This window comes from Kogia breviceps, chromosome 9, assembly GCF_026419965.1.
Source record: "Kogia breviceps isolate mKogBre1 chromosome 9, mKogBre1 haplotype 1, whole genome shotgun sequence".
Classification (NCBI taxonomy): Eukaryota; Metazoa; Chordata; class Mammalia; order Artiodactyla; family Physeteridae; genus Kogia; species Kogia breviceps.
This window is the reverse complement of record NC_081318.1, coordinates 98870597-98892277: the sequence shown is the minus strand read 5'-3', so window position 1 is coordinate 98892277 and position 21681 is coordinate 98870597. Positions and strand designations below refer to the sequence as shown.

At 41.1% G+C, this 21681-nt stretch overlaps 1 protein-coding gene across 1 annotated transcript in view; it reads right to left on the bottom strand.

The window, feature by feature from the left end:
- EPDR1 (ependymin related 1) overlaps nt 1-21681 on the bottom strand; it is a 35254-nt gene extending 13573 nt beyond the window's left edge. The window contains exon 1 of the mRNA XM_059074809.2: nt 21128-21681. Within this exon, the coding sequence (XP_058930792.1) occupies nt 21128-21426 (299 nt within the window). The 5' untranslated portion in view covers nt 21427-21681. The remainder of the gene's footprint in view (nt 1-21127) is intronic.

Sequence of the window (21681 nt, the reverse complement as noted above, 5' to 3'; positions counted from 1 at the left end):
GATCTATCCTGGAGAATGTTCCGTGAGCACTCGAGAAGAAAGTGTATTCTGTTGTTTTAGGATGGAATGTCCTATAAATATCAATTAAGTCCCTCTTGTTTAATTTATCATTTAAGGCTTGTGTTTCCTTATTTATTTTCATTTTGTGTGATCTGTCCATTGGTGAAAGTGGGGTGTTAAAGTCCCCTACTATGATTGTGTTACTGTCAATTTCCCCTTTTATGGCTGTTAGCTTTGCCTTACGTATTGAGGTGCTCCTATGTTGGGTGCATAAATATTTCCAGTTGTTATATCTTCTTCTTGGATTGATCCCTTGATCATTATGTAGTGTCCTTCCTTGTCTCTTGTAATAGTCTTTACTTTAAAGACTATTTTATCTGATATGAGAATTGCTACTCCAGCTTTCTTTTGATTTCCATTTGCATCAAATATCTTTTTCCATCCCCTCACTTTCAGTCTGTATGTGTCCCTAGGTCTGAAGTGGGTCTCTTGCAGACAGCTTATATACAGGTCTTGTTTTTGTATCCATTCAGCCAGACTATGTCTTTTGGTTGGAGCATTTAATCCATTTACGTTTAAGGTAATTATTGATATGTATGTTCCTATTACCATTTTCTTAATTGTTTTGGGTTTGTTATTGTAGGTCTTTTCCTTCTCTTGTGTTTCCTGCCTAGAGAAGTTCCTTTAGCAGTTGTTGTACAGCTGGTTTGGTGTGCTGAATTCTCTTAACTTTTGCTTGTCTGTAAAGGTTTTACCTTCTCCATCAAATCTGTATGAGATCCTTGCTGGGTAGAGTAATCTTGGTTGTAGGTTTTTCCCTTTCATCACTTTAAATATGTCTTGTCACTCCCTTCTGGCTTGCAGGGCTTCTGTTGAACGATCAGCTATTAACCTTATGGGAGTTCCCTTGTATGTTATTTGTTGTTTTTCCCTTGCTGCTTTTAATATTTTTTCTTTGTATTTAATTTTTGATAGTTTGATTAATATGTGTCTTTTTATGTTTCTCCTTGGATTTACCCTGTATGGGACTCCCTGTGCCTCCTGGACTTGACTATTTCCTTTCCCATATTAGGGAAGATTTCAACTATAATCTCTTCAAATATGTTCTCAGTCCCTTTCTTTTTATCTTCTTCTTGGATCCCTATAATTCAAATGTTGGTGAGTTTAATGTTGTCCCAGAAGTCTCTAAGACTGTCCTCAATTCTTTTCATTCTTTTTTTTTTTTTTTTTAATTCTGCTCTGTAGTAGTTATTTCCACTATTTTATCTTCCAGGTCACTTATCCGTTCTTCTGCCTCAGTTATTCTGCTATTGATTCCTTCTAGAGAATTTTTAATTTCATTTATTGTGTTGTTCATCATTGTTTGTTTGCTCTTTAGTTCTTCTAGGTCCTTCTTAAATGTTTCTTGTATTTTCTGCATCTATTTCTAAGATTTTGTATCATCTTTACTATCATTACCCTGAATTCTTTTTCAGGTTGACTGCCTATTTCCTCCTCATTTGTTTGATCTTGTGGGTTTTAACCTTGCTCCTTCATCTGCTGTGTATTTCTCTGTTTTCTCATTTTGCTTAACATACTGTGTTTGAGTTCTCCTTTTTGCAGGCTGCAGGTTCATAGTTCCCGTTGTTTTTGTTGTCTTCCCCCAGTGGCTACTGTTGATGCAGTGGGTTGTGTAGGCTTCCTGGTGGAGGGGACTAGTGTCTGTGTTCTGGTGGATGAGGCTGGATGTTGTCTTTCTGGTGGGCAGGACAACATCTGGTGGTGTGTTTTAGGGTGTCTGTGACCTTATTATGATTTTAGGCAACCTCTCTGCTAATGGGTGGCATCACATTCTTGTCTTGCTAGTTGTTTGGCGTAGGGTGTCTAGCAGTGTAGCTTGCTGGTCATTGAGTGGAGCTGGATCTTAGCGTTGAGATGGAGATCTCTGGGAGAGCTTTCGCCATTTGATATTATGTGGAGCCACAGGGTCTCGGGTGGTTCAATGTCCTGAACTCGTCCCTCGCACCTCAGAGGCACAGGCCTGACACCCAGCTGGAGCACCAAGACCCTGTGAGCCACATGGTCCAAGTCGACAGTTGTTCCCAAAGTCCACTGCCTCAATTTGGGGATGATTTGTTGTCTATTCAGGCATACCACAGATGCAGGGTACATCAAGTTGATTGTGGAGATTTAATCTGCTGCTCCTGAGGCTTTTGGGAAGTGTGAGGTCTTCTGCTAGCGTTCAGTAGGTGTTTTGCAGGAGTTGTTCCCCATGTAGATGTGTTTCTGATGTATTTGTGGGGAGGAAGGTGATCTCCACGTCTTACTCCTCTGCCATCTTGAAGGTCTCCTTCAGTGTCTTTTTCATTCCCGCTCCTTTCAGCTTCCTTCAATAGTGTAGTTTTAATTTGCCTTCACTCATTATAGTCGGTTGAACATCTTTCCATATGTTTAATTACCATATACTCTCTAAATTTTCTATAGCTAGTGATTTAGCCTTTTGTGTCTGATATAAGTTGCAGATATCTTTTCTCTGCCATTTGTCTGTTGACATTATTTACATTTTTTTCTACAATGCAAAAGATTGTACACTTTTGAAGTCAAATTCCTTTTATTGATCTTGGATTGTGTCATATTTAGAAAAGCTTTCCTTACTTCAGGTTATAAAAAAATTCACCCATGATTTCTATTATCTCTGTATGGTATTATTTTGTTAACATTTAGATCTTTATCTCATTTGGAATTTATTCTTGTGTATGGTGTAAAGTATGGGTACAATTTTATCTTTTCCCAATTGTTCTAACATCATCGATTTAAAAGTCTATCTTTTTCCCAGTTATCTGAGATGCCACCCATATCATACACCAACTGCAGATCTATGTCAGTCTGCTTCAGGACTCTACTTTATTCCATTGGTTGTCTATCTATTCATGCACCTGTGTCACACTGCTTTAATTACAGAGACCTAATAGTGTGTTGTTTCATAATCTCATAGAATTTACTAGACCTCCTGTTGTGTCTTCCTTTTCCAGGATTTTCCTAGATATTTGGGTTTTTTAATTTTTCCATATGAAATTTAGAATTAACTTATTTAGCTCCAACAAAAACCACCCTTTTGGCATTCGGAGGGGGAAGAATGGATATCTGTATGATGTTGTCATCCTATTCCCCTGCAAAAAAAAAAAAAGTCTTTACATTTTTTCAAATCTCATTTCGTGTTTTTGTATCTTTCAGGAGTGTTTGAAATTTTTCCTGTACAAATTTTGCAGATTTCCTTTGCGTTTATTCCTAAGTAGTTTGTCTTTTGTTGTTTTTGATGTTGCTGTTTTAAATGAGATCTTCCATTGTTATTTCTAGCAGATTATTGTTTGTAAATATCAAAGCTATTGACTTTTCAGGCTAATTTTATATACAGATACCTTACTGAATTCTCTTAGTTTGAATCAGTTTCAATTAGTTTTAATTTTTAGGCCTTTTATATTTTCCAGGTATACTGCACCCATATCACTGGCAGAGATAGTTTTTATCTCTTCTTTTCTAATTCTCGTGTCTTTAAATATTTTATCTCTATGATTATATTGGCCAGTAAATCCAACACAATATTAAGTAAAATGGAGAAAATGGCCATCTTTTCTTCTTCCTGAGTTTAGTGGGAAAGGGGCTATGGTTTCAATATTAAGCAGATTAAGAATGCTACAGATTTCATCATATTAAGGAAGCATCAGTCAGTTCTTTTGAATGCTTTGTATCAAGAATGTTTATTGAATTTTATCATCTGCCTTTCACAGATGTTTACAGAGTCCCTAAAATGGAATCATCCTTACGTTCCTGGAATAAACCTCATTTGATCATAATGTATTCTTTTTTTTAATGTGCTATTGGGTTCGGTCTGCTATTTGGGAATTTTTAATCAATGATTGCATCAATTTTCATAAATGACATTGCTTTACAATAATTTAACAGATGCATAGTTCTCTTGTATATATATATACCATAATTTGCTTCAGTAGTTCCCTACTCATGACCACTTAGATTATTTCCACAGTTCATTAGTATTAACAATGCTAAATACAAATTGGAGATAAGCCCTTTTGCCTTTCTGTTTCTATATCCCTATTTAAAATTTAGAGCCTGGGATTGCTGGGTCAAGGGAAATTCCCATTTAATATTTTATGAGGTACTACTGTTTCCCAAAAAGGAACAGTGGACGTTTTAACTGGATGTAGAGCTTCATTATTTTCTTCCCATTAGAAGAGGTACCAGAAGTTTACCCTACTATGAGAAAACAGGAGATATCCTTTCTGTCTAATTTTCCTAGCTCAGGATATGGTTTACAAACAGCATGAAAAGCTCTGTAAAGAAGCTTTGGTCAAGGAATTAAGGCTCCCCGTCTACCACTGGTGAGCTGTATGATCATAATTTTAACCTCCATGTTTTCCATATATAAAGAGAAACTAAAATTTTGATCTCACAGCATTATTATGAAGATGATTTGAGATAATGGATGTGAAATTGTTATGTAAATGAAAGGATATATAGAGTTTTGTAGGAAAGTCTGATTACAGTTGTGTTTACTATAATCAGTTAATGTTTAACAAGTAAACTGCTCATTTAACTTGTACACATTAAGATGTGATCTGCTATGTAACAAAGAAGGGTTAATTCATTCAGATGAGATGGAGAGATGAAGGAGAGAACATTCCCGAGGGCATAGTAGACCCTTTTGTGGAAGACCTAGCAGGCATTCTCACCCATTCTCCCTGACCTGCTTCTCACTATAGAGGCTAAGAAAGTATACTCATATACTCGTTTTCTTAGTCTTCCTTGAAGCTAGGAGTATTACTGGTTCTGGCCTTGGAGACCGAAAGGGAAGTCTATGGGGAGAGGGAATCCTCTGGAAACTTCTTTTCTCACAAGAAAAAGAAGAGGAGAGTCTCTGTTCCACTCCACTTCCTTCATTTTCTGTCTCTGAACGTAGTTGGGTGAGAACTTAATGCTTGGAGTGGAGGCAGCCATCTTGAAGCCATGAGGCAACAAGTCAGTGTGCTCTCTTGCAACTATGGGCCAACATTCTAAGAATGGCAGAGTGGATGCATGGAGAAGAACCAACCAGGGGCCCTGGTGAAACTGTTGAGTCAAACCTACAGACACGTATCACTAGAATTCTGAGGTAAACAAAAAAATCCTTATAATGTAAGCCTCTGACAGTGAAATTTTCTGCAGCTGAAAGCACCTTACATGAAATAATAAAAACCAATACTTTATAGGTACTACCTATTGGATTCCTTATAACAAGTCTGTGAAAGCCTTCCCTTCCAGAATGAGCAGAGCCCAAGGATTTGGTTAATCCTAGAACACAAAATACCAGATCCTGGCCTGGGCATAAATGAACCCGAATAGCTACTGCCTTCACAGCCAAGAAGCAACTGTTTGTCTGTCCTGAATTGGGGTAGTCAGGAAAATAAAAAGTCTAAGGCAGAAGTTACAGACTGGTAAATTCAGCTGGCTGACATGTTATTAGCTTTTTTCTTTTTTAAAAAAAAACAGATGAGAAAATATAAGGCTCAGAGCATAATTTAGTAGTAAATAATGGTGCCAGAATCAAACCCAAGATGTGATCTCCAACCAGACTCATTCTAATTCACTGATACCACATTCTTTGCCTCCTTTCACAGGGGAAAGGAGTGATTCTTCCCATCCATGTAGAAGTATTTGGCCATCCAAGATATACTAAATTACAGAGAAGGGAGTGGACAAATATTATATTGTGATTACAAAAGTACTTTGGCTTTTATGGAAGAAACTGGACAAATTTTGGATTTGTTTAATACGCAATATAATAGATTAGTAATGCATGCCGGCTTTCTGACTCTCCACAGGAAGAATTGAGCTGCGGCCACTTGACAGTCTGGTGTATACCAAGATAGAGTTACACCCTACAGTAATCATGAGACATAAAAGAAAAACGCTATTTCAAAATTGTCGTGTTAGACACCAACTCATCATGCAGGCTGATGCCAACCAAATATAACAAAAGGAAAATTAAATTACTTGAGAATGCAGCCCTAGGAAAAGTAAAGTCAAAGAATAATTATGTGTGCAATTTAAGAGGCTGTAAGGTGATGGGCCTCCACGGCTTGGATTCTAGTTCAAGGAAGAAAAGGGTGCTCAAGAAATTGAAGAGTTTTATGTTCCAAAAATGTATCTGTATGAATATTGGCAAAGTGTAGGCATATAGTCTTTCATCTGATGGAAGATAATTAAAAAACCTTCTCATGAGGCAATAGTTCAAGCTGGCTTTTTTTTTCACCACCACTAAAAGAAACAGCCTATTTAGTACTGAGATACCCATGTTGTCATCGTACACATTGACTTCTAGAACTTCATATCAGGGGTATTAAGGAGGTTGGGAGGGTGTAAGGATAGTCAGGTTCATACAGTCAGCACTATGCTTTTCAGCAGAAAAATATCAGTTCTCACCATGTTGAACTATAAACACACACAGACCTTTCCAGTTAACAGAACAAAAATATAAATCTTATTTTTCACTTTCAATGGGATTTGGGATGATACTGAATTTAAGAAAAAAAGGAATAATGTGTGGCTACAAGAATAGCTTTCCAATGAAAAACATGATTATCAAAATAGAAAATGCAGTGAAGGCAGCATGGAGCAGACTGGATATGGGGGAAAAAAACTAAAAACCAAAAAACAGAAGCAGTGAACAAAAAGGTATTATTTCAGAACTCAAGTAAAAACACATAAAAAGTGATGAAAAGGCTAATGAAAAGATAAGAAATGTGGGGGGCAGGTGTAAGAGAACCAGTACATGTTAAGTAGAGAGGTATTCTACAAGGAACAAAGAGAGAAGACAGAATATCAAGCCTCCAGAAATTTCCCTAGAGCTGGGCATTAACCAGGAGATGTTAATAAAGTTCAAAGATTAATATATTCACACTACTATATATAAAATAGATAAATGAAAAGACCTATTGTATAGCACAGGGAACTATATAGAATATTTTATAACAACCTATAATGGAAAAGAATCTGAAAAAGAACATATGTTTATGTATGTATGTATTTTATATATATGTGTGTATATATATATATATACATATATATATATATATATAACTGAGTATGTATAACTGAGCCACTTTGCTGTATACCTGAAATCATTGTAAATCAACTATACTTCCATAAAAAAATATTTTTTTTTAATTTAAAATGTTCAAGGATAATGAAAACAACCTACAGAGACTTGGGCAGCAAAAAAAATTGTTAAAACTAACCCCAAATTACTTTGGTATCAGATTTCTCTTACAGAGGTCTAAATGCCATAAAAAAATTTAAGCAAAAATACTATTATTACCCAATGAATTGTATACACCCCCAAATTATCATTATGTAAAAAAAATAAGTGAAATTTCTCCAACATTCAAAATCTCTGAAATTACACCACCACAGCAGTACCCTGTCTGAAGAAAATTAATTGAGTATATTCTCTAGCTGACCGAAACATGAATCAAAATCAAGGAGTCAGGTGAATGTGAATATAAATATAAAAGAAATTGCAGTGAATAATAAAAGGAGTAAAATAATTTATGTTTCTCTTTTAACAGAGGCCTTGTAGCAAAGCTACTTAGCAGTTTGTACAAACACACACTATAAAACTTCCTCTGTGTTTTAACAAGTGAAGAAGTTGACCTTTTACAGGCTTGACTCAGCGTGGTGAAAGAAGGTAAGAGGAGAAACCATCCAAACACTTTAAATTCTTTTCCACATACCGACTGGGACCTAAATAAATACTCATCCTTTACAAAAGAAACTTTTCTGGCACCTGAAAAGTGAATCCCAAGGAGGACCGAGTCTTCAGGAGGGTGGCTCCTCTGGGGTCTCAGGGGTGAGCCAGACAATACCTGGTACTGGGCTACAAGAAGAATCACTGTCCAAAATACAGAGTCTGCAACAAAGGGCTCATATGAGAGAGAGGACTCCCACATCCAGAGGAAACACATAAGCCACACAAGAACACAGCACGTGACGTGGCATCTCAATGGATATTAAATATGAGGTGGATTCTTTCCCCAGTGTCCTTTGCTCCCAAGAGTGCAGGCTGATAGAATTTCCACTGGTCCTCTGCCTGTTTCTCCTGAAGTGAGAGCTTCTGTTCCCCAGGCTTTCTCTACTTTACTGCCTCTGCCTCCCCAGTTATACCAGGACCCCTCTGCCAAGAGTTGCCCTGGGGATTCTGAAGCAGGTGCTGTCTCTGCTTGACTTCAGCCAGCTCAGATAGCTCCATGGTGGCCCAAGCATCTTCCTCAGAGGAACGTCTACCATTCCCAGCCTGGAATCCCGGGTCATCGGCTTCTCGGTGAGACACTCTGGGCAGTAGGTGTTACAATTCCAGAGGATATAAGAGGTATCTCAGTAAGGGACTTGGGGGCAATGTTTTAGTAGCTTTGGGGTCAATGCAGATGGTTCTGCTCACCACAGTCTTCCCTGAAAGTATTTTCAAGCAACCTCAGAGCCCTGGCATTCATCATGGCTGCCCCTGGATGCCACACCAACTAGTCTGGTGGTTCATGACATCAGATATAGTCCTCATAAGTTATACCTCACCTGTAGCTGACAAGGCTACATCGGACCTAGGAACTGATATGCCCCTTGGCCCTGTGCCACCATCTTTCCATCTGCCAGCATCTTCCTTGGCAACTTCTGAGATGCTCCAGAGCAGCAGATTCTCTGGGTTCTATGATCTGAATGTTTTTATCCCCCCCAAAATTCATGTTGAAAACCTAAAGCCCAAGGTGAGTATTAGGAGTGAGACTTTTGGGAGGTGATTAGGTCATGAGGGTGGAGCCTACACGAATGGGATTAGTGCCCTTATAAAAGAGTCCCCAGAGAGCTAGCTGGCCCCTTCCACCATGTGAAGATACAATGAGAAGTCTGAAACCCAGAAGACTGTCCTCACTCACTGGCAGAGCTCACACTCTGGACCTTTCCCAGTAGACCTAACTTTAAGCCACAATAAGAGCAGCCTTCTGTGAAGGGGCAGGGGTCATCCAAGGCACTGCAGCCTTTTTGTCCAGGAGCAGCTGCTTCTTCTGTTTGGGGGCCATCTATCCCAAGAGTTTCTCCTTTCTTTGGAAGTTCTGAGGGCAACGTAGTCACCCTGCTAGGGTCTGATTCTTCAGATGGCCTCTCGGTTCAAGATGCACTGCTTCTGAAGAAAACCACTGGTGCTGGGGAAACTTCCAGTGCCCATATTGGGGGAAATTCTCCAAACCTGAGATTGAGGAACAGAAGAAACACTGAAGACAGTGTTTGATGAGAGAAGAGCTGGGAGTAGCTCATGGATAAAAGGAACCTGGGTGATCCATTGGTCATGGCATGCCCTCCTACCTGTAGTGGAGTGTATGCTCCACTATAATCCTGCTTTAAAACTTTTCAAAATATGGGTAGGCACTGTAATTTAATTCTCAACAAAGAAGATATAAGATGTAAAATATAAGGGAATAATAAACCATAAAACCATCACATGAATCCATTAGCTTATTGTTAAAATGTAATTCTTAGGAAAAAGATAGAAAATACAAATATAGAATATTGGGAAGAAAAGGGGATATTGATAGATAAGGTGAAGTTTTTTAAGAGTTAAGAGAATATTATGAATGGACTTGAGGACAAGGGGAGTGGGAAGGTTGAGCTGTTACGAAGTGAGAGAGTGGCATGGACATATATACACTACCAAATGTAAAATAGATAGCTAGTGGGAAGCAGCCGCATAGCACAGGGAGATCAGCTCAGTGCTTTGTGTCCACCTAGAGGGGTGGGATAGGGAGGGTGGGAGGGAGACGCAAGAGGGAGGGGATATGGGGATATATGTATATGTATAGCTGATTCACTGTGTTATAAAGCAGAAACTAACACACCATTGTAAAGCAATTATACTCCAATAAAGACATTTTTAAAAAGAGAGAAATATTATGTACAAATGTGTTATAATGATAAATAGAATCGTGATGAAATAAAAGATTTTCTAGGAAAATATAAACAACCAAAACTGACTAAGACTTAAGCAGAAAGGTAAGCAGGTCAATAACCAGAAAAAAAATCCTTACAATAGCCTAGTGACATTTTAGATGTTTGATCTTAAAAAGAGATCAAAGAGTTACTTCTTCAAAAGGAGTTGGGTCCACATGGTTTCATGACTCAATTTTTTCCAACCTCAAGACTATAGAGCATAGAGAAATACAGAAAGCTTGCCAATTCTTTTACAAAGCTATGAAAATCCTGACATTAAAATATAGAAAACACAAAAATATAAACTATAGATCAAGCTAAATTATAGTTATAGATAAAAACAAATATTAAATATTAGCAAATCAAATCAAGCAGACTATTGAAAGAATCATGCATAATAATAAATTGGAATTTATTTCAGGAATGCAAAGATGGTTTAATGTCGGGCAATCTATTAGTACAAGTCACTAGATTGGGGAAGTTTAAGATTCATTCTGATTAGAATAAATTCTTTATAATACACGTCAGAAAAATATTTACTGAACATGATAGTGTATCTTTGTTAAACCAGCAGCCAGTAGGAGACTTAAATGTGACAAATTAGAGGCATTCACTTTAGAGTGAGACTCATGACAAGGGGGTGTGATATCACTGCAGGTATGTCACTTTGCCCTTCATTTTCTTGTTTATCATATTTGAAATTGCTAAAAAAAATTAGGCTCCTTATAGGTGTGAGTGTGGGAAACACGAACATTCATATTCTGCCAGTTGAAATATCAGCTGGAACAACCTTCCTGAAGAGCAAAGCTGTCAAAAATTTATAAATGTGCAATCGCTTTTCAATCATTTTCTTATCAAAGAATCTATCCAAAATATTTTTAAAGTGGTACACATATAATTGCACACAAATACAAGGTCATACCTGTAGTTGTTTATACTAGTGAAAAATAGAGGGGAAAGAAACATAACTGGGGACTTCCCTGGTGGCACAGTGGTTAAGATTCCACGCTCCCAATGCAGGGGGCCCGGGTTTGATCCCTGGTCAGGGAATTAGATCCCGCATGCATGCCGCAACTAAGAGTTTTCATGCCACAACTAAGGAGCTGGTGAGCCACAACTAAGGAGCCTGCCTGCCACAACTAAGACCTGGTGCAACCAAATAAATAAAGAGAAAAAGAAACGTAACTGTCCCCTATAAGGGACTGTTCACAGAAACTCTGTTCCATCCATTAGCCAGAATACCATGCAGTCATTAAAAATGATTCTGTTAAAGATTACCTGGTGGCATGAGAAATATGTACAATGTTTTGTTAAATCTAAAAAATCACATAGCATGTTTCCACTTTAATTTTACAACTGTATATACAGAAATAGAAATTAAAAAATCCATAAGCACATGTATAAGGGTTGTTAATCCTGGACAACAGGACTCTCTTTACTCTATTTTGCTCTTCTCTGTTATCTAGATTTTCCACCATGAACATGTATAATGCTAGAAATCCAAAAGTCATAAAAATGGTATTTATCCATTCAACACACATTTACTGAGACTTACTATGTGCCAAGCACTTCTAGGTGCTGGGCTTTTGGTAGTAAACCAGACAGATCAATTTCTCCTCTCACTCCAGGGAAGAGAGACACAGGAAAATGTCACTCAGTGATAGTGTCCTAAGGGAAATAGAATGAGATGTGATGGAGAGTGGCTGGTGGGAAGGGCTTTGTTGGACAGTCACAGAAGGCCCCTCTGAGAAGGTGATGGGCTAAGACCTGAATGAGGAGAAGCCAGGAGTTCAAAGATGATACAAGCAGACTAGTCAGTATGGATGAGCTTGCACAATATTATTAAATGAAAAACAGCCTATTATAAAACAGTATGGGCTACAGTATGTACATTTTGCATCTAAAAATCTCTTAGGATATTTAGAAGATGTTACCAGTAGTCATTATCACTTTGGCAGTTATGGATAATTTTTATTTTTTTCTCTTTGCATATCTGTATTTTATTTTATTTTTTTATTATTATTTTTTTTTTTTTTAATTTTTTTGTGGTACGTGGGCCTCTCACTGTTGTGGCCTCTCCCGTTGCAGAGCACAGGCTCCGGACGCGCAGGCTCAGCGGCCATGGCTCACGGGCCCAGCCGCTCCACGGCATGTGGGATCTTCCCCGACCGGGGCACGAACCCGTGTCTCCTGCATCAGCAGGCGGACTCTCAACCACTGCGCCACCAGGGAAGCCCCATATCTGTATTTTAGATATCTGTTTACAATGACTGTGTATCATTGTTACTCATTCCCTCATTCAAAAAATATTTAGTCAGGCCTGTTCTATGGTGCTGGAAATACAGCAACAACCAGAGAAAAATCCCGGACCTTATGGAGCTTACTTTGGATATGAGGGAACAGACTTTAAAATTTTTAATTAAATTAAATATTATGTTAATAAAATATTAATAAAAATATTAAATAATAGGTAAATATCTTGAACATAAAAGGCAGTGAGGTGGGATGTATGAAAATGTGGAGAGAAGGGACAGTCTAATTTGGGGGTGGGCCATACAGCTCTTTAGGGAAAAGGCTTTCTAGGCAGCGGAATCCACAACACAAGTGCCAAAGGAGTGAGAATGCTGAGGCCATGGGCTGGAGTGAGTGAGCTGGCAATGAGGTGATGAGGGATGGACGGTGGAGTAAAGAGGTCAAAGACAAGGTATGGAGGGGGTCGGGGAGCAGATCCCACAGGGTGTTCAAGTCCTTGCAAAAACATTTACTCTGAGACACAGAAAGGCACAGGAGGGTTTTTGAGCAGACACGAGACATGATACAACAATTTTTAGCAGAATCACTCAGGCTGTTATGTTGAGAACAGACCAAAGGGAGCAAAGGCAGCAGTAGGGACCCGTTAGGAGGCTATTGCAAGAATGATGAAGGTTTGGACCAGGGTGGCAGCAAAGGTGTGGTCAGATTCTGGTCTACAAGTCTGGGTCTATATCAAAATTAGAGTTGATAGAGTTTGCTTCTGGATTACTTGTGGCAAGTGGGAGAAAAAGAAATCAAGGATGACTCTAAGGGTTGATCCTGAGGAACTGGAGTTGTTACTAGCTGAGGTAAAGAAAACTGCAAGGAGAATAACTTTTGTTTGTTTGTTTGTTTGCAGGGGAGGCATTAATTTTGGACATGCCGAGTTTGAGATAGCTGTCAGAGATCCAAAAGAAGAACTCAACCAAGCAGCTGCATATATGAACAGAGAGTTCAGGAGAGAGCTCTAGGCTGGACATGCACATGTGAGAGTCCTTCAGGTAAGGATGGCATTTGACTCCATGATCTAGATGAGATCACCAAAAAAGGGGTAGAGACAGAAAAGCAAAGGGATGGGAAGCCTGCACCCTGGAACATTCCACCATTAATGATCCAAGAGAAGAGGAGAAAGAGCAATGGAGGCTGAGAAGGTAAGAAAATGTGGTGGAAGGAGAGGAACTAGAAAAGCATAGTGTACTGAGAGCTACATGAAGAAAATACTTCAAGATGGAGGAAATGACCAACAGTAAAATGAGACCAGATAAAAGATCACTTGATTAGTAATGTGGAGTGTACTGCCCTTGACCAGAACCGCTTCAGTAGAGCTGTGATGATCAATGTTTGATTGGAGGGGGTCCAAGAGAGCATGGGAGGACAGAAATTGGAGTTAGCATGAGATTTGCTTTAAATAGAAGGGGAGAATGGGGTTTCAGTTAGTTAGATCAAGAGAAGATTTTTTTTTCTTGAAAGCTGGGTAAAATAAAATAAATTATAAAGGGGGAAAATGGAAGATTTTTACTGGAATTGGGGAAATATAAGCCTATCACATTTATTCCAGGAAAAACAAACCACTAATTGGTGGAATATTTTCAGATCTTTGGGCACTTTGCCCCTGACCACCATCTTTGAGGTCAGAATGAGGAAGAAACAATTCAAGGTTAATGGAGAGAAATAAAGATGTTTTCAAAGCAGTATGGTGACCACCTCTGGCTTCTTTTTATAAGTTAGTCTCCTATCCCACCAGTCCCTTTACTCTCCTAGGCTTATCTTCCTTGGAATTTCTTTTTCCTCACTGCCCACTTTTTCCACATGCCAGCATCAACCCTCTGAAATCCAGGGTCAGTAGACCCACAGAATTAAGACTCTTAAAGCAAACTTTATGTGCGTCCAATAAAATCTCTTTCTTGAAGAAAAATTCAGTATTGCAAATCATCATGGTTTATTTTTCGAGGATCAAAATGCCACAAGCAGTCAGACTTCCTGAGCCAATAAAAGAAAATACTGGCTCCAGTTATCAGAGACCAAGAGGAGGGAGTAAGGGCAAAGGAGTAATTTTTCTGAAATTCTGAAAGTCAGGATTTCTTCAAATGAGAGCCCAATCCATGCAAAGCAGGGCTCGGGATCAAATAAATTTGTTGAACATTTCATACTAATTCATCTCCCTGAGGATTTACAATGATGTTTCCCCGAGAAATCCAAAAGAAAAACATATAAAAAAATGTAACCTGACCTTCCCTTCCCCTTATTAAACAATTTAGTCTAAAGCCATTAGACAGGGCCAAACGAGGTAGGTGTCTACATGGCCTGGCCTGTGGTGCAGAGCCCAAGAGGAAGGCATCCATGTAGGGAGGGGGGTACCATAGCAATGCCTGACTGGTTACCTACTGCAGTTGAATAAAGGCATCCAGTTTTCTCACTCCCTAAAAAGGTAGGTACGAAAAATGAACAGGAGTAAACTAGAATGATCCATGTGGTGGTGGATCAGAATTAGAGATATCGGTATAAATATCTCTATGTATTAGAATTGGAAGCTTAGAAATAAATGTAGATATAAATGTTTGTATATATGTGTTAGTGACTCTGTGTGTGTATGTGCATATGTATGTACGTATTCAAACCTACACATCTTGCTTTGTCCAGTGAAGGGGCCTGGAAGCAGTGCCACCCAAGAGCCATGGGCACAACTAGACCAGGGGCCTAGGCTTCCAAATATTATTCTCCAGTAAAAGCAACCAGAGCTTCCTGAGAAATGGCTTATTCCAAGACTCTGGCAGGGAAAGTACAGATGATCTTGGAATATCTTGCCACAAAGCCAGGAAGTGATCAAAGAATAAGGGAGACCTGTCAAAAGAACATAGAAGCCAACTTGAAGAGGTTCCCACTGGCCAAATCTGGGACAATTTGAACATCAAATAAACAATGAGAGCAAATGCAATTCAATGAGAATGCTAGCGTCCATGCTGATATAAACAAATGAATAACTTGAAACTTCAGTGAAGAATGGGATACATACATGGTCCTAAAATCTCTCCCTATAAAATACTTATGAATTACAAAGTATAAAAGTGTCACTTCACACTGAAGAAACCATGCAGACATCAGTAATCAAGTTATCAAAGTAAACATCCAGATATGTCAGTCCTACCGTTCCTACCATAAGTGAATAACTTGAATCTAATTATGAGGAAACATCAGACAAACCCAAATCAAGGAACATTTTACCAAATAACTGGCCTGTACTGAAGTGCAAGAAAGAATGAGGAACTGTTCCAGACAGAAAGAGACTAAAAAAACACAACATTTAAATGCAATGCTTGAATATAAACTGGGTCCTTCTGCTATAAGAACATAAAAAGCACAAATGGAAAAATTTGAATGAGACCTGAATTTCAGATGGTAGAAATGAATGCATGTTAATTTCCTGATTTGTATGGCTGTGTTGCAGTTATGCAGGTCAATGGCACTGTTTGTAAGAAATATACACTGAAGTATTGGGGGTCATGGGGATATCAAGTTGGCGGCTTACTCTCAAATGATTCAGGGGAAAAAATAGCTATGGACTATAATTGCAACTTTTCTGTAAGTGTGAGATAGTTTCAAAATAAAATTGTATATGTGGAGGAAAAATAAAACCTAATCCTGATTCTCAAACACATATGATTGTCGAAGTTGCCTGGTGTGATAACACCCCTTGTAATTAATCTTCCACAGCGGATCCTTGGAGGGGCACTTCTGTAAGCAGTCCTATTCAACCCCTTAGTATACAGGGAGGCTCCATGGAGAGGACAGCCTTCTGAGTTTGGAGCCAAAGCATTTAAAGGCAGCCTTGCTCTTCTCTACCCATGAACACAAGCTTAGGTCAAAAGAAGGAAGAAAAAGAACTCTGAATTGTCTACACAAAGGGACAAGTTGAGAAAACATTTAGAATTTATGTCAAGTTCATTGCATCTTGGTAGAAACAGGAATCAGCCTAATATAATAAAAGTACAAGTAGTGCTCTCATGGTATCATTTAATCTTATCTGTACCTAGCTTTTAAGGAAGAAGTCCTACATATTATTTAGTATAAACATTGTAGATATCATTAAAGTCAAATTAAAAGATGAAAAACATTGACATTCTGAGAAGCAAAGGACCTTGTGGAGGTGAAGCCAGGATTAGAAGCCATGTTTGCCTTCCCACGACTGTCTAAATGGATGTCCATGCTCTCTCCACTACACTAAGTGGTTTCCTCTAAGAATAGAGAAATTATATTCTGTTCTCCAAGAAACAGAATGGTCTGGAAAAATTGAGACACAGATGAACTAATCAGAATTTGAATAAGAATCCAGTTGTCACTCTATTTAAGACATATGTTTTTAATCTTTTACCAAAAAAAAAAATCCCAAACATGTAGGATTGGTAGTTGAATAGTCTTCTAAGATATATTCCTAATTTACCAATGCATGTCCTCTTAATGCTTCTCTGCTCACTCTGCGTCATTAATTCCAACTCCCAATCCACCATCTTGTAAATGGGAGCAGTAAGTTACTGGTAACCTAACAAAATTCATTCAGTATCTACATTGCTTCTCCCATAAAGTTCACTATGTTACTGAAATACAAAGTAATCTTGCTTTTCCTTCAGTCTTCCAAATGTAATACTTGTGAGTTTATAGGAAAGACAGTTGGAACCAGAAAACAAAATAGTATCAATTACTAATATTTCCCATTCTCTGCTAAGGCTTGTCTTATCTGAAGCTTGTAAGGTTATTTAATCTTTTCCATCATCTCAGGGAGAAGAAAGCTTGGAAAATCCTAGTCATTCCACAGTAACTATCAGTGGGACTTTCCATAACTAACTGGATGCAAAATAAAAATCTTAAGAAGTTGATCCAATTCTAAAACTACTTCTCAACTTATAAATAAATATGAAGAGACAACCCATCCATATTTTCTTCAAATAACATCTGGTTTCTTGGCCAGACTGCTAATACCTGAAAAAGTTTCTGAGTTTGTTCCAACAAATCTACATTTAAAGAGCTTAAAAACGCATTTATGCACTAAACATTCTTTTCTACATCTGACTTAGGGCCAGAGATGGGACTGTGGGACAGAACCTTGCCAAGAAATCGGAAAGATGGGGAATAAAATGGCCTTCTAAAAGCTAAACTGTGAAATCAACACTTGAGGGATCAGGGCAAAGAAATGTGAAATCACCACATGGACAGAGGGGACTATATTCAGTATCCTGTAATAAACCATAATGGGAAAGAATATGAAAAAGAACATGGATATATGTAGGTATAACGGAATCACTTTGCTGTACACCAGAAACTAACACAACATTGTAAATCAACTACACTTGAGTTAAAGAAAGAAAGAAACAAATCACCACACGGGGACAAAAAAGCTCCTAGGCCAGCAAGATTTGGCTGTGACCCCACTAAAGATATAATACACATATATGAAGACTACATTAATTGATCATGGAGTCATAGAAGAAGGATTTCTAAGACAACCTGAGCAGTACCCTCCAAGGCCCCATGCAGAGCGGAGGGAGTCTGGACCAGCAGCATTGGGGTAGCATAGAATCAGCGACAAGGCACCACTCTGGTGAAAATGATGCATCACTTTATCTTAGCCTGATTACGCTGGACTGGCCGGTCTTATGCATGATGGAAAGGTCGACATTGAGCACACGGCCTAGCCTAGAGCAGGCAATCATTAGACTCCGTGAATTTGCTCCAAGTCTTTGCTCACAACTTCCTGATTAGAATTTGGCTCTCCACAGAGTTCCGCCTACAGGGAAAGAATGACCTAGTCAGATTTGAGAATTCTGGCCCCCATGCCAGCTGCAGCACTCACTGAAATATACAGTGTAACCTTTGAGCTTGTTTGCTCCTAGTCGGCTCCTAAAGGAAGGGCCCTCGAGTGTGCTGCCAGATCAACCGTCTGAGCCCACAGGGCTGGCAGGGAGTCTCTGGGCCATGGTACATTCACCAGGATGGCGATCATGGCGGTGGCCATGCGGATAGCTGCGGCCGCATGCTGAGCACCCTTTGTACTATGTGTCAGACCACTGCACTGTGTGCTATTCATACTTGAAGTCATTTCATCCCCACAACAAAGCAATACATGAGGCATTAGTAGTATTCCCATCTAGTAACTTCCCCAAAGACCCACACTAGGAATCTGAATTCCGAGGCAGATTTACCTGACTCTAAAGCCTAATCCCTTACGTTGTGAAAATACTACCTTGGGGCGGGGGAGGGGGGGCAGCCGTGAACCCTATCCTCGTCCTGGCCAAACTCCTCTGTGTCAGCGGTGTGCTTTGGGCCATCTCAGCCCACCTTCGACATGACTACTCATCAATACGCCACTACCGTACAAGGCTTCACAACAACGAATACAAAGAGCAGCGCTTGAGGGCTTCCCTGGTGGCGCAGTGGTTGAGAGTCCGCCTGCCGATGCAGGGGACACGGGTTCGTGCCCCGGTCCGGGAAGATCCCACATGCCATGGAGCAGCTGGGCCCGTGAGCCGTGGCCGCTGGGCCTGCGCGTCCGGAGCCTGTGCTCCGCAACGGGAGAGGCCACAACAGTGAGAAGCCCGCGTACCGCAAAAAAAAAAAAAAAAAGAGCAGCGCTTGACCCTTTATCACAAGTGCAGAAAGCCAAACCCCATCTCAGCGAACAGCATCCCCATCTATTCATGCCATCAGTACTGTAAGCTTCAGAAGCCAAAAATGACTGTTCCCTCCCCCTCACCACCCCGCAGCATAGCATCTAATCGTTTGCACCTCCTTCAATAAGCCTCGTCAATATCCTCAATACTTCCCTAACGCGACCACTTCTCACCATAGCCATTGCCACTCCCCATCTTTCACCTGCCTCTCTCTACAGACATCTCCTAGGTCATGTTTCGGCTTCTTCTCTTGTTTTTCTTTAGTCTCAACCATACAACCAGTTTTCTTTATAAAATCCAATCACGGCATTCCACTGCTTAAATATCCTTCCTTCCCTGGGTCCTCAACCTTCCGCCATACTCCGTGCTTCAGTCTAATAGTGATTGGCCTGCAGTTCTTGGAATATTCTCAGCCCTGCCTGTGGCAGGATGGAATACACCCGCATCCCCCTGGACCAGTCTTCCCTCCACGCCTCGTTCCCTGTAATGGTCAGCTCGTCCGGGGTTTGGGGGACTCGCTCCTGTCCCACCTCCTCCAGGAAGCCTGGGTTAGGTGCCTGTCTGAGGTGATCTCGTGCCCAGCTCATCCATCACCCCACTGTATGGGAATTCTTACTGGCGTGACTCTACACCCAGACCATGCCCTCCCTGAAGCCCAGGACTCACTCTGATTATACAAAACGCCTGACACGAAAAAATGCACGTTGAAAGAATGAATGAACGGACAAGAGCCTGTTATTACATCATAGATGTCGGACTCCACTCAGTTTCCTCAAGTCCCAACTCTTGATCTTGAGAAAGCTGTCTAATCTCCCTCAACCCCAGATTCTCTGTCCGTAAACTGGAGATCATAAAACCTGCATTGTCAAGTTGTTGTGAGATTTAAACTAAATCATATGGTATGTGGAACGTCTTCAGCACCATGCCTGGTACATAACAAGTACCCAAATGTTGGTTGTTGCTATTATTATCACAAAGACCTTCGACACTTGACAGAAAACATTCATGTTCTTGAAAGAGAACAGATACTCCCAGCCCACCACGATGACTCAGCTGCCCCAGGCCGCCTCAGCATTCATGGTTTACAGTCATCATGCATTATTCTGCATTCTCGAATATACTCCTTTGAAGGGTTCTGGCACTTCCATACTGTCTTCAAGATGCCTAATACTTGGACAAATGCTTTTAGGTAAAATGATATCAAATTTGCCCCACATCTTACTGCCCACTGGAGCCTTAAACTATGGACATTCACACAGCACCTCCTAATGATGCAAATGCCATACGAAGAGGTCAGCATAACCCTGGGAGGAACACACACAGAGAAACAGGAACGGGGGGTGGGGGGGCAATTGACAGCTGGTGATCCCAAAATATAAATCAGGTCTTAAAGAGGTCAGAAGCAAGCTGAGGTCTCAGAAAGAGAGGGTCCTTTGTCACATGAGATTCAGAAAGGTGAATGATCAGACCAGTGGTTAAAAAACATTGTAGCATAACCCCTCAGTGGAATATTGTGCAGCCATTAAAAATAGGTAGGGGCCAACTAATAAAATGGTAAATAAGAACACATAAGAGATCGTGTTATATAAAAAAAGACAGACATAGGATTTTTGAATACAGAATGTAAAACTTGCTTACAAGAAAATTTAAGCGAGTAGACCGAAATTTTAATGGTTATGACACAGTGATGAGTTTATTTTTTAAAACTGATTCCACACACCTTTTGCAGTGTTGTCACATTCCTTTAAAATGTAAAAAAATAAAATAAAAATAAAAAACAAAACTCTGCCTGTCGTCCTCGCAGAGGGCTCCTGGAAGAGCTGAGATAGTGCAAAAGACACGCCCTAGCCTCGAAGCGGGCACCAGGAGCCAGGCGGCTGACTCAGCAGCCTTTGAGCGAGCGTGGGCGAACCTGGGCCTGGAGCGCCCGGCCGGTCATTTCTTCACCGGCTACCGCCCCGCGGGGTCTCACTGAGTGCCCGCTAGCAGGCCGCCCCCAGTTCGCCCAGCCGCCACCCAGTCCCCGACTGTGTTGTCCCCAAGCCATGCTCTCGGCGAAGTTTGTCTTGGAGGGGAGGGAAGCGCCGCGAGCGGCTGGAAACCCCGCGACCTCGCCCTCCCCGGGCCTCGCGACCCCACGCCCCGCTCCCCGGCGCCCCGCGTACCTCTTGCAGGGGATCAGCGCCTTCCTCTCGTCCAGCACCCGCACGCGTTGGTTGAGCCCGTCGTAGGAGAGCAGGGCGCGGCTGTAGCGCCCGGTGCTCTGCCGGTACAGCACCTGGCGCCCCTCCCACTGCTGCGGCGCCAGGCACGGGCGCTGAGCCCCCGGGGAGCCCCCGGCCCCGGGCCCCGGCGTTGCCGCCCCCAGGCCGCAGAGGCCGCCCAGCGCCCAGACCCAGAGGCCGCCCAGCAGCCAGGCGCCCAGGGCCCCGCGGGCCATGCGGAGGAGAGCGCGTCCCGGCATCGCCGTCCGCCGCGCCCGCCGCCCCCCGAGGCCCAGCCCGAGCCCGAGGGGGTCGCTGAGCAGCCCGAGAGAAGCGCGGCGCGGAGCTCTCTCGCACTGTGCCCGAATGCGGTCTGGGCCAAGTTGCTGCCGGTGCCGGCGGCGGCCTCTACGGCTCTGGGGATCCGGACGCGCAAGGCCTGGGAGCCGGGCCCTGGGCCCCGGGGAAGCTCTGGTGAATCGTGCGGGAGCTATTTGTGCCTGGGCCGCTGCCCG